Raw genomic sequence first — 11,464 nt, 5'->3', positions numbered from 1 at the left:
GGTTGTATATTTTGCTGATCGAAATAAATAAACTCATTCATTCATTTATTAGTCTATCATTAAAATACGGAAAAATGAACAAGCACCTTTCGGACATAAATAGTCGCGTAAAGAAAGAAAAACAACAGGAGAGAAAGAGAGAGAGAGAGAAAGTGAAACCCCGGCTCCTGTTCTTTTTAGCTGACCAATCATGATTGGGTAAAGGGGGTAACAAAAAGTGTTAATTAGCTCATGAAAGGCGAGTTGAAAAGCTTTCCATCATAGAGACATATTAATCATTCAAACAGAAAAAACTGCGCAAGCACAATCGTTCCGCCGCAGGATTTCACCTCAAACCCGTCTTTCCTTCGTCTTTCCACTTTTCTTCTTGGCTGGACGACATCGAGCCGCGTGATTATGGACAAAATAATAAACACGATTCCAGATATCTATATTGAGATCATGATCATTGAACACAACTAATTATGTATTTCTAGGGGTCTGAATATTTTAACTGCTGCTTTCTCGTCCTTCATATGCTGCAGTCCTGCTAATCAATAAATGGTTTGCATCAAATCAAGACGTCGAGTAGCGAAATTAATTAGTTCCAAAAACCTTTTACCCAAAATTAAATCAACCCGTTGTGCTACATTCCTTCCAATTAACACAATGCACCAAATTAGGGTTTAAAGTTAAAGTTCTTCAGTGCGTTCAGCCTCTTCGAGTCTGGACTGACGCGGAGAAAAAAAGTGAAGAATCCGAAACATCTGGATTGGACCCTGCTGTCAGTTTAACCCTCTGGAGCCTGGGCTCATTTTCTCGATTTTACACAATTTCTTAAATTGCAGAACAATCTCAGCTCTCTATATAATGAGGCATAATGGTCCTCAGGCACAAGTGGAAAGAGAAAATATGGCCCTCAAGCTGAAAATTGAAGTTCGATTTTTTCAAATTCTTCACATCTCTTGTGAAAACACACCTTTACGCTTGTGGATGAACTGTTTTGGTGTTTGAAATTGGTTTACCAAAGGTCCTAGGTTCACAACAGCATTGAAATATATGAATACAATGCTAGATACATGTAAATAAATGTCTAAAACTGTCGACAGACAAACGCAGTGACAAATCACGATGAAAGGTTTCGTGTGACGAGTACTTTCGGCACCGCGTCAGCCGACACGTCCTCGCCCCTATCTTTCTCTGTGAATCGCGGACGAGCTCACGGGAGGAAAGAGGCGGAAGAGGAAACTCTACCGATTCATCCGGTAGTTTTAATGTATTTCTACTCCGTATTTTCGCGGAGAAATACACATTTTAAAAAAGGAAACGGTGTCAAACGCGAAAGCGCGGGCGTCGACTCCAGAGGGTTAAAGAAGCGCTTCACAGGTTTCACACCACGAAGTAATCGACCCGTAAAGAAAGTGTTGATATATCATATCACGACGATCTCGGATGCAAGTTTGTAAACAAAATAGAACCAAACTTTGTTTGAGATACTGAGAGCAGAAAGACATTTGAACACTTTAGTGTATTAAATGTCGTTTTAGCTGCTTTCAGGAGATATTGGCACGGTTTCATTTTCACAAACAGACTTAAGATCACCACTTTAAGGTGTTTTCCTTGTCCACGGAGCGCAACAGAGGCGACAAACGACACCTGTGGCATCACAGGGGGGCATAAAATGAGAGGAACGAAGGAATTCATCGCCCCAGTGCATGCTGGGACGGTTCTTATCACACTTGCCTGAGGCCAACCACGTGGTTTGCAACTCGTTCTGCCAAAATAAGAGCGCTGCATGAGGATTGTTGTGCGTTTACCAGCTACGGACACATCCAAACCCCAAATTCCGACGCTGGAAAGTTAAACGCAGGTTTTTCATCTGAAGAGTGAAATAAAAATAAGTGCCTTCACACCGCAGTGCAGTTTCCAGTGGCATAAAACTGAATCGAAAAGCATCTACTCGCTTTATCCAGCATGACGCCCGGTGGTCTATTTCTGTGAAATCGTCTGCTCTTTGCTTCTCGTAACGACAAAGAAAAAAATTAATCCCGTTGTCCACTGGAGACTGTAAATAAATACAGAGCTGACTTCTTATCTCCAGAGTTGGCTGCAACATAAAAAATAAGGACCTTGAGGGTAACTATTTTATAGGAAGGTTGACAGGCGCGATGTTATTTAGTTGCTTTTCAGAGGCGGCGCCCGTAATAAATCACCGGCTGCTCTTCACAGAAGCCCAAGCCGGTGTTTTCCATCACAGAAACTGGGCTCGGATGATCTTGACTTATTTGCATATCGTAATAGTTTAGTGCTCGCAGTGTCTCGAGGGATTATCGAACGCGACGAGCTGCGGAACATTAGAGAAAGCAAGATGTTTGGTTAAAGAGGCGACGCCGCGCGGTACAATCAGCGCTTTTTCCCACTTTTTTTTCCGGATTCCCCGGCCCCCTTTTTTTTTTTCATCGCACCGCTCTCCCTCACACGTCCCCCCGGCTTCTGCCGTCAAATGTGCCACCTCAGGAAATACCGCAGATAAAATTACACGGCGCGCGCTCAAGCCGGGAACGACTCCCAAGACCGTGGAGATTGTGTTACAGGCGCCTTTGCAAATATATGTCTTTTTTTAATTTGTATCCCCTCTTTCCCTCGAGTGACTTGTGTGCAGACATTTCCTCCCAGAGGGGAGTTTAAAGAGGAATCCCCTCTGGGTACTCTGAGTTGAGCGTTATGTACCCTCAACCAACCTGTGAAGCACATTCTAGGAGTTATTACATGAGGCCGCGCTACTGGCATTCTGATTCTTACACTCTTAGCCGGCCTTGTATTCTTCAGTGACAACAAACCTCGCGGCAGCAGGAGCAGCAGCAGTGTGTACCGACAGTTGTGTGTGTGTGTGTGTGTGTTTTACAGTATATTTAAATCACAATACACCCAGTGAACCGTGATGCCATCTCCAAACGGGGAACCAGTTGTCGATATTCGAGCGGTCACCTCTGTGTCCGGCTCTCGTTCCGCTTGCAGGTGGCATCATATTTTGGGGGCGGTGGGTTACGGGGGTGTGACGGAGTCGCCGTGGGTCCGCGATCCGGTCGGATCCCCACCCCCACCCCCGTGATAATGTTTGCGACAAATCGTTTTACATTGACAGGAGGAGAGCTAACGGCTCGGTTGCATCACGGTGCGTTCAGGCTCTGGCCGGTGAAAATTAGTATTGGCCCAAGGCGGATTTAAACATCGTGTGTTAAAATTTCATTTCGTAAAAAAAACGTAGTTTTGGTCGAGAAACCTGAATTAACACAGTCGTTTGAAGAAGATGTAAGTAGTTTAAAATTGTAGTTTGAAATAGTTGTCTGTTGGATTTCCGGACACTGGCTCTAAAAACCTTATAATTGACACGGTGTTTTTTATCATTAAAGAATCAGTCATGTTCATAATCCTTTGAATTGCGTGTTTCTATGCACAAAATAAACTATAAATGGCTGTGACAAAGTAAAAGTACAATATTGTTGATGCGTTACTCACTGCTGTATAACTCAACCGTGCGATCGCGGCTTGATGAGTTTAATTGTTCCAATCTCCTCCTGCATTCATCGTCACTTGTTTCTGAGGTTTGAACACTTTGCGGCCCGTTAGTGTCGCCTCTAGACGGAGAGCGTTCTCATTCAATCCCACAATGCAGCAGACCTTTTTCGAAACATGTAACCGACGTTGCAATTTTTTCTCTCCTGATAAGTACTTTGTGATTGACAGAAAAATGAACGCCGCGTACAACTTTCATTCTTCCGCGCCGCCGATGCATTACATTCGGTAGCTTTCTCTCCTCGGGGTGCAATAAAGGAGCATTTTGAGACTTCTCGAGCAGCGGATCGGTTGCAGTGCGATGTAAACGAGCCCCAAATGGCTTCTTTTTTTTCTTCCCCCGTGTGATTATTGCACATCCGTTCGCCGGCGTGTCGACGCGGAAACGATACGTCACGTCGACATCGACTGCTTTGACTTTCTTCTCTGCTTTTACTCTCGCAAAAGCAAATTATTTTCATGTCCCCAGCTAACGCACAGCAGAGTGAAGAGACAGCCGGATCAATACGAGGACTCAATTATGTTGTCTTTTCGGTTTAAAAAAAAGATGAAGAAGAAGCATTTTGAGTTATAGCCGCGGAGGAAGTATGTGAAAGCAAGCTGGAAGGGGAATGGAGAAGGAAAACAAATGGATTTTTTGTGTTTTGTTTTTGTTTGAGCTCCTCGCGTCCTTGAGAGCTCAGACTCGGCAAATTGATTTCCAGAGTCCAGATTTATCCGACTGGTACGCTCCGTGGACCCTCTGTCATTCGGACATCGGCGTTCCCGCTGACGCTCTGATGTCTCAACTACATGCTGGAATAGTTTTCGCTAATTTTCACATCTCAGGCACTTTGGTATGGAGGACAGAAAATGTCTTCAGTATAAATAATTAAATGCATGAATAAATACAGGAATAAATAAATAAATGCTTAAATAAATGTATAAATAAATACAGGAATAAATAAATAAATGCATGAATAAATACAGAAATAAATAAATGCTTAGATGTATAAATAAATACAGGAATAAATAAATAAATTCATGAATAAATACAGGAAGAAATAAATGCTTAAATAAATGTATAAATAAATACAGGAATAAATAAATAAATTCATGAATAAATACAGGAAGAAATAAATGCTTAAATAAATGTATAAATAAATACAGGAATAAATAAATAAATGCATGAATAAATACAGGAATAAATAAATAAATGCTTAAATAAATGTATAAATAAATACAGGAATAAATAACTAAATCAGATTGATCCGTAGCTTTCTGGAATATCATGAAATGTGAATCAAGAATCTTCCAAAGAGGGGCATTTGGGGAATTAGATGATAAAAATGCCTTTTGTTGTAGTTTCTCCACTATAACAGATAGAGGATATACAGTATTTAACCCCACTAGAAACCATCTAAAAAAAGCAGCTTAACAAACAAAGAAGGAACGAAATAAATACACGCAGTAGATATGGAGGAACGCTGGATAGAGATACATCAACCATGTCGAAATACCTGCTTTGAAGCAGGCCGAGTCGCTCCATCACCGGTCTGGAGACGAGGCTCTCTCCGTGGAGAGGATAGCAGCAGCATTTCTAGCTGACTGAGTGATTTTAAAGTGTAACACCCGGTTACTGGATCCTTGTAGGCAAATCACTGACATACTTTTGTAATGAATACTTAAACCGAGGGGAGAAATCGGACCTCTCTACGGTCTATTCATTAAACCCTTTTTTTCCCTTTCATGTGCCCGGTGAGGAGACGCTCCCAACAGCTCCCTGAGAGCAGGAGGGCTGAGACGAGGCCGTGATCGGCAGCCAGATTAATTATGTGATACGATTCATTTATCCAATTTAAAATCAATAACAATTAATCCCTTTGTGTGTGTTTTTTTTTTTTTTTTACATTTCTTTAAAGGCAAATATTCATCCGTGTTGATTTTGCGTGACAGAAATAATTATTGTGTTCAATCGCAGTGCTCAGACGCTCATTAGGAAATCAATGCGGTATTCAGTGTATACACGTGCGGATTGATTTTACATGCATGATTTATATTTGTGTGTGTGTGTGTGTGTTGTGACTGCACATGAATCACACTCAGATCTTCCTCTCATTGCAGAATCCAGAAAGAGCTCGCAGAGATAACCTTGGACCCACCGCCAAATTGCAGGTAGAAGCTTGTTGACTGTGTTTTCTAAGAGCGCTATTTGCTTCGACACCTAAGGCACTGGTGTGTGTGTGTGTGTGTGTGTGTGACTCACTGAGAATCATGAATAGCATAGGTGGATTATTGTGCCGTATTTGCACCGCTGTTTGCTCAGGCTGAAGCGTAATGAATGGCCCTTGTGAGCCGTCTGAGGCATCTGACTCGCGGGTAATAAATAAATATGGGTGCCATTCACCTGATTGGCGGTGTTTGCCGCGAGGATCACTGTAGCGGCGGCGCTGTGTTTGCTCGCACTCCCAACCGGGTGGGAAAGGCACTCCGCCCCGTGGCTTGACTGGTTTGCGTGGTTTATTTTCCTCTGAGCGCGGTGAAAGACGGAGGAGCACTCACGCCAATCAAGATCTGAGTAAGAGCTCTCATTGTGTGTGTTTTTTGTTTTGTAGAGTAAGCGTTTGGGACTCGTCTCATAAGAGGGCGGGGGGGTAGGTGACTGTGGGCCGTTCAGGCGTTTCCTGTAGGGCTGAGGAAGCAGGGAACGCCGCGCGGACGTTATCAGGCGCGTCGGCCCAGCTGGGTTCAGTAAAAACATCTTTATGCAAAAAGACGAGATGCAAAGTGTTTCCCCCAAACCTGATACCTCAACTCAGTGGGATCGCCCTTATTTAAGTGTGGAAATGTTGCTTTTATTGTTTCTGGACCGGTTAAGAGATTGAGTTTCATAAATAGAGACGCACCGATCGATAGGCTGCAGGTTGAATCTACAAATCTACAAATGAACCACCTCGTGCTTTTTAAAATTTCAACCGTTGTAATTAGCGACAAACGCTCCAGCTGTGAACTCATCGGAAAAGGGCGAAACATCTGGATGGACTTTTTGAAAAAAAGAAGAAAATCTCCCGTCTCCCCTTTTGAAAAGTGTGTATCTGCAGGCGGCTTCACAAACACACACTGTACCGCGGCGGCGAAGGGATGACAGGAAACCTGTTTCTACGAAGATGCTATCTGTCACAGTCGTGGAGGAGGAGGAGGAGGAGGAGGGGGGGGGGATCTTCTCAGCGAATCGCAATCTGTTTGTCATCTCTCTCTCTCTCTCTCTCTCTCCGATCTCAAAGTCGAGGCTAATCCGGCTGAAGTCGGCCCATTATGGGAGTGGAAAAAGAAGTTTCATGGGCCGGGGCATTTGTATGGAAAATGACATTTCTGTGTAACGGAAGGTTTCCTTGAAGACGGTCCCGGGCTGAAAGGAAACCTCGTGACGGATGGATTGAGCTCGGCTGCAGTCGGGAGGCCTCGGTCACGTGTGAAGGAGGAGGTCGGGCCGCTCCGCCGTATTTCAGCGAGAGGCAGAGCCGGGCGGAGAGGCAGAGCCGGGCGCTACTTGAAATGTAGATTTCCGTGTTCATATGCCTCCTCGGGGTATTTTCCTCACACTCCTGATCCCCTCCCCCCCCCACACACACACACACAAGGCCGTCGCATCCCCCCGGTGTTTGATTTACCCTCCGCGTTTCACCACGAGCAATCCCGATTCCCACCTGCTCTCTTTTTTTCTACGATAAGCGAAGCACATTGTGAGAGAAGAAAAAGAAAGAAGAAAAAAAACTTCTGCCCAGATGAATTCCCTTTTTTTTATTTTTATAAATCGCACTGTACCTCCGTGTCTGTTTCAACAAAAGGCTCGGCGTTCCTTTCTTCACCTACTAATTGATCTGACGGGGTTAAATAAGCAGCGGTCGCTGAAAGACATCAGATGTGAACGGACGCTGTGATGCAGCTCATTACCCCAACAGGCTTCTGCTCTTCTTTTCTTTCTTCTTCTTCTTCTTCTTCTTCTTCTTTATGCCCCGCCAAAATAAAACACAGCTTCAGGATCACAGCCGGTCCTACAAACATCCTCCCCGACTCACTTTCTGCGTTTCCTTTCGGCATCAGGAGGAGGGGTACAACTGTAGTTCCTCTCGGGATTCAAAGGAGAGAGAGAGAAAAAAGAAAAATAAACACCTTTAACTTGCACTAACACATCACGCCTTGTTTGGAGATCATTTGGCTTCACTTTAAAAGGACTTTGCACATTTGTTTCTTTTTTTTTTGCGAGGAAATATTTTCATCGGGCTTTTTAATCATCGCTGTCGCCGTGCCAGAGAGTAATTAATTGAATGTGACAGGCACTGAGGAAGGGTATGTAAATAGCCCCCACACCAGCCACATTATAGTAGCCCGGTGTTTGGTCGGCCTGCCTGGCAGTGTGTGTGTGTGTGTGTGTGTGTGTGTGTGTGTGTGTGTGTTCCCCATAATTACCATATCCTTTCATGATGGCCCTGGCAGCGTTTTGATAAGAATCGGCTGAGGGGGAAACAATGTGTGGATTCCAAGGGGAAATTGGCCACTCTCTCTCTCTCTCTCTCTCTCTCTCTCTCTCTCCGTCCTTCTTAATCCCGGCAAGACTCTGTGTGTTCCAGAGGAATATCGGCGAGATCTTTTAGAAATGAAAGCAATAAGGCAAAAGAATGTGTTGCTGCGGAGTGGAATTGAATGAGAGAAATGTCAATTGATCCGTGACTATCGGGTTGTCGATGTGATTGATTCAAACACGACCCGGCTGCGCTGTCAGTGTACAATGATGGGGCAAAACATAAACGATTGCCAATTATTTGTCATTTAGGTGGATGCAAATAAACTTGTTTCCATTAATTTCATAATTAACAATAATTGTATTATAGATTATTGTGTTTTTATGTTGATAACCTGTTTTGTTAACACTGTACCTCATACTGTATATTCTACCACCTTATGTACAGTGTGTTTTCATATTTTTTCTGATTATTATAGTGCGTTTGTGCCTCTGTTGACTCGGAGAGCCCTGCAAAACGATTCCACCGTGTCTGGACTGTTGGTGTAGGCACAAATGGCAAATGAAAAAACCTTGAAATCTTGACCTTTAACCCAATAAACTGTAAGATCCGGACCTGAAGTGTTTGAATCACTCGGCTGTTCAGCGTCGACTTCAAGTGTGTTAACGGCCTCAGTGTTGTTTAGGAGACATTAACACAGGACCAACACACCGCACAACTCAGTGCATTGAAACGAGGCCGCAGCTAACGCTCATCATCGATTAATCTCCCAGTTATTTTCTCAGTTAATTGATTCATCGTTCGGTCTATGAATCCTCAGAACAGAGAGAAAGACGCAGCAGCTCCGAGGCCAACAGGACAGAGTCATGTGTCCAAAATATTCAGAGTGTGGTTTTTTAAATGAAAGCGGAACATTTTCACATTTGAGAGACGTTGCTTGTTGTTTTTTTGCTTTTACGATCAATTTATCATGAAACCGGTTGATTTATTAATTCCTTTTGCTGATCATTGAAATTGCACATGATTTTATTCCATTTGTTCAAAGGACATTTCTAACATCCTGGATTTTAATACAATTTTATGAAGAAGAAAAAAGCAGATATCTGAGTGTGAAAGTGGTTCAGGCAGTCGACTACTCACTAAATCTCTTCACGCGGCCAGATGTTTCAGGCTGGCTGACCACCGCTGGGGAACCTTTCCCTGGAGGAAACCCATCAGGAGCGCTCTTCAATACCAGGTTGCTTAATGAAAGTGCCTCGTCGTATCGGCTGCAGCTGCTGAGGGGAGCTGGGAAGTGACAGAGAGTGAGTGTGTGTGTGTGTGTGGGGGGGGGTGGGGTTCGCCTCAGTTCCCCCTCACGGGTTAATCCCTGTGTGCATGAAAACAAAGCGTCACCCCCTTACGTGAACATTAATCGCTTTACACTCGATGGCTAAAAACGGTGGTCTTTTCCCACTGAGTTGAATGTTGTTGTTTTTTGGAGGATGACGAGAAGTTAAGTGCATAAAAGTCACCGTGTGTGCGTCTCATCACATTTTGGGGGCGGCTGTAGCTCAGTGGGGTAAGGGGGTCGTCGGTTCGATCCCCGCTCTCCCCATTAGTTGCAAGTCGAAGTGTCCTTGAGCAAGGCACTGAACCCCCAGTTGCTTCCCGGGCGCATCACTGCAGCCCACTGCTCCTTAATAACTAAGGATGGGTTAAATGCAGAGAACACATTTTGTTGCATGTGTACCTGTACTCTGTGCAATGACAATAGATTGAATCCAATTTTATCTTTATCTTTTATATATCAGTCAACACGTTTATCGGCCGCTAAAGGTTTGGGTTTAAAGAGTGACCGTGTCACCTGGCGACTCTCCCGATGCGTCCGTGCCCCCGTGAGCCTTCAGTCAGTTTTTGAACACACACCCGTCTGTGTTCTGGTACCGACCGCGAGCGACCGCCGACACGTCCGGGCTGAACGTCACAGGGTTCGTAAAATGGTCATTTCCAGGCCTGGAAAAGTCATGGAGAAAACTTAAATCATAAAAGTTTTGGAAAAGTCATGGAGATTTGTTATAATCACATGTTTATTTACGCCGAGTTTGAAATAATTAATATGTTTTTTAAAGAAAGACGCTCAAAATATAAGCCGGCGTACGCTCTCGATACGCAACATTTTCTTAATTGTTCATGTTTATCCCGAGATTTCAGTTTGGTCATGGACATTTGGTTTCAAGTCATGGAAAAGTCCTGGAATTTTAAAATGGTAATTTCCATGCCTGGAAAAGTCATGGAGAAAACTTAAATCATAAAAGTTTTGGAAAAGTCATGGAAATTTGTTATATTCACATGTTCATTTACGCCGAGTTTGAAATAATTAATAAGTTTTTTAAAAGAAAGACGCTCAAAATATAAGCCGGCGTACGCTCTCAATACGCAACATTTTCTTAATTTTTCATGTTTATCCCGAGATTTCAGTTTGGTCATGGACATTTGGTTTCAAGTCATGGAAAAGTCATGGAAAAGTCATGGAAATCCATTGGTCAACATGTGTAAGAACCCTGACGTCAACATCAGCCCTGAAGAGGCCTCGATGCTGCGGAGAGAGGTCCGCCGTCAGAGTCCCGACTCTTCCCAGCAGACACACAGACGCCGTTAACCGGTTTTATTTCATCTTTAAAGCTCGTTAACTGGCCAACGAGCACATGCACACTTTTTATAACGCCGGCTGTAAGAACTTTAAGAGATCAAAGTCAATAACGGCGTCTTGTATAAATATGTTCTGCTCTGCTCCGGTGTCTTAATCCCACCACGACGCCGAATTGAAAGATGTCAGTAAAATGGCCGATATTCTGAATTACCTTCCCCTTCACTTCGCCCTCCGGAGCCGCTGACTGACAGCGGAAGAAATTAGTGCAGGATGTTGTTGACTCCCGAGCCGGCGCTGCCTGTCAGCTTCTTTCCAACCATTATAAATATAGAATGAATATAAACGGAGCTTTTACGACGGAGATGATAAATCCAAAAGCCAACAAAGCGTACGACGGGGAAACATTTCATCCACGGACCGCGTGAAGACATCCTCCTATTCAAGATCCATTTTTTAAAGAGGGTTTTTCATGGATTAGGGGGCATTGTTACCCACTTCTGAGACTTAAATCCGCAATTTAGAATCACTTACAACTGGATGTGAAGCTTGACTTCTTTTTGAAAGAGCAAGAACATATTACCCATCATAAAAAACGTCTAAATACGACACTGGGGATGCACCGATACAATCTATTCTCCCCGGATACAGATTCCAATTCTGAATACCGACGCTAAACCGGTTCTCCGTAATCTCCAAATGTTACAATCAAAGCGAAGCAAAGGGCGCTTGTACGCGTGGAGCGGATTAGGATCGTTTGTGGAAGGTAACGCGAGGC

General features: G+C 43.8%; 1 protein-coding gene across 2 annotated transcripts in view; it reads left to right on the top strand.

Moving 5' to 3' along the window:
- Window positions 1-11,464, top strand: part of LOC130197827 (ubiquitin-conjugating enzyme E2 E2-like) — a 69,222-nt gene that overhangs the window by 5,090 nt on the left and 52,668 nt on the right. For both annotated transcript variants that reach the window (XM_056420751.1, XM_056420760.1), the window contains exon 4: window positions 5,659-5,709. In XM_056420751.1, coding sequence (XP_056276726.1) covers window positions 5,659-5,709 — 51 coding nt within the window. The remainder of the gene's footprint in view (window positions 1-5,658; window positions 5,710-11,464) is intronic.

The sequence above is a fragment of the Pseudoliparis swirei genome, chromosome 1, assembly GCF_029220125.1.
Source record: "Pseudoliparis swirei isolate HS2019 ecotype Mariana Trench chromosome 1, NWPU_hadal_v1, whole genome shotgun sequence".
NCBI lineage: Eukaryota > Metazoa > Chordata > Actinopteri > Perciformes > Liparidae > Pseudoliparis > Pseudoliparis swirei.
The sequence above is the reverse complement of the archived record's forward strand: the minus strand, read 5'-3'. Positions and strand labels throughout refer to the sequence as shown.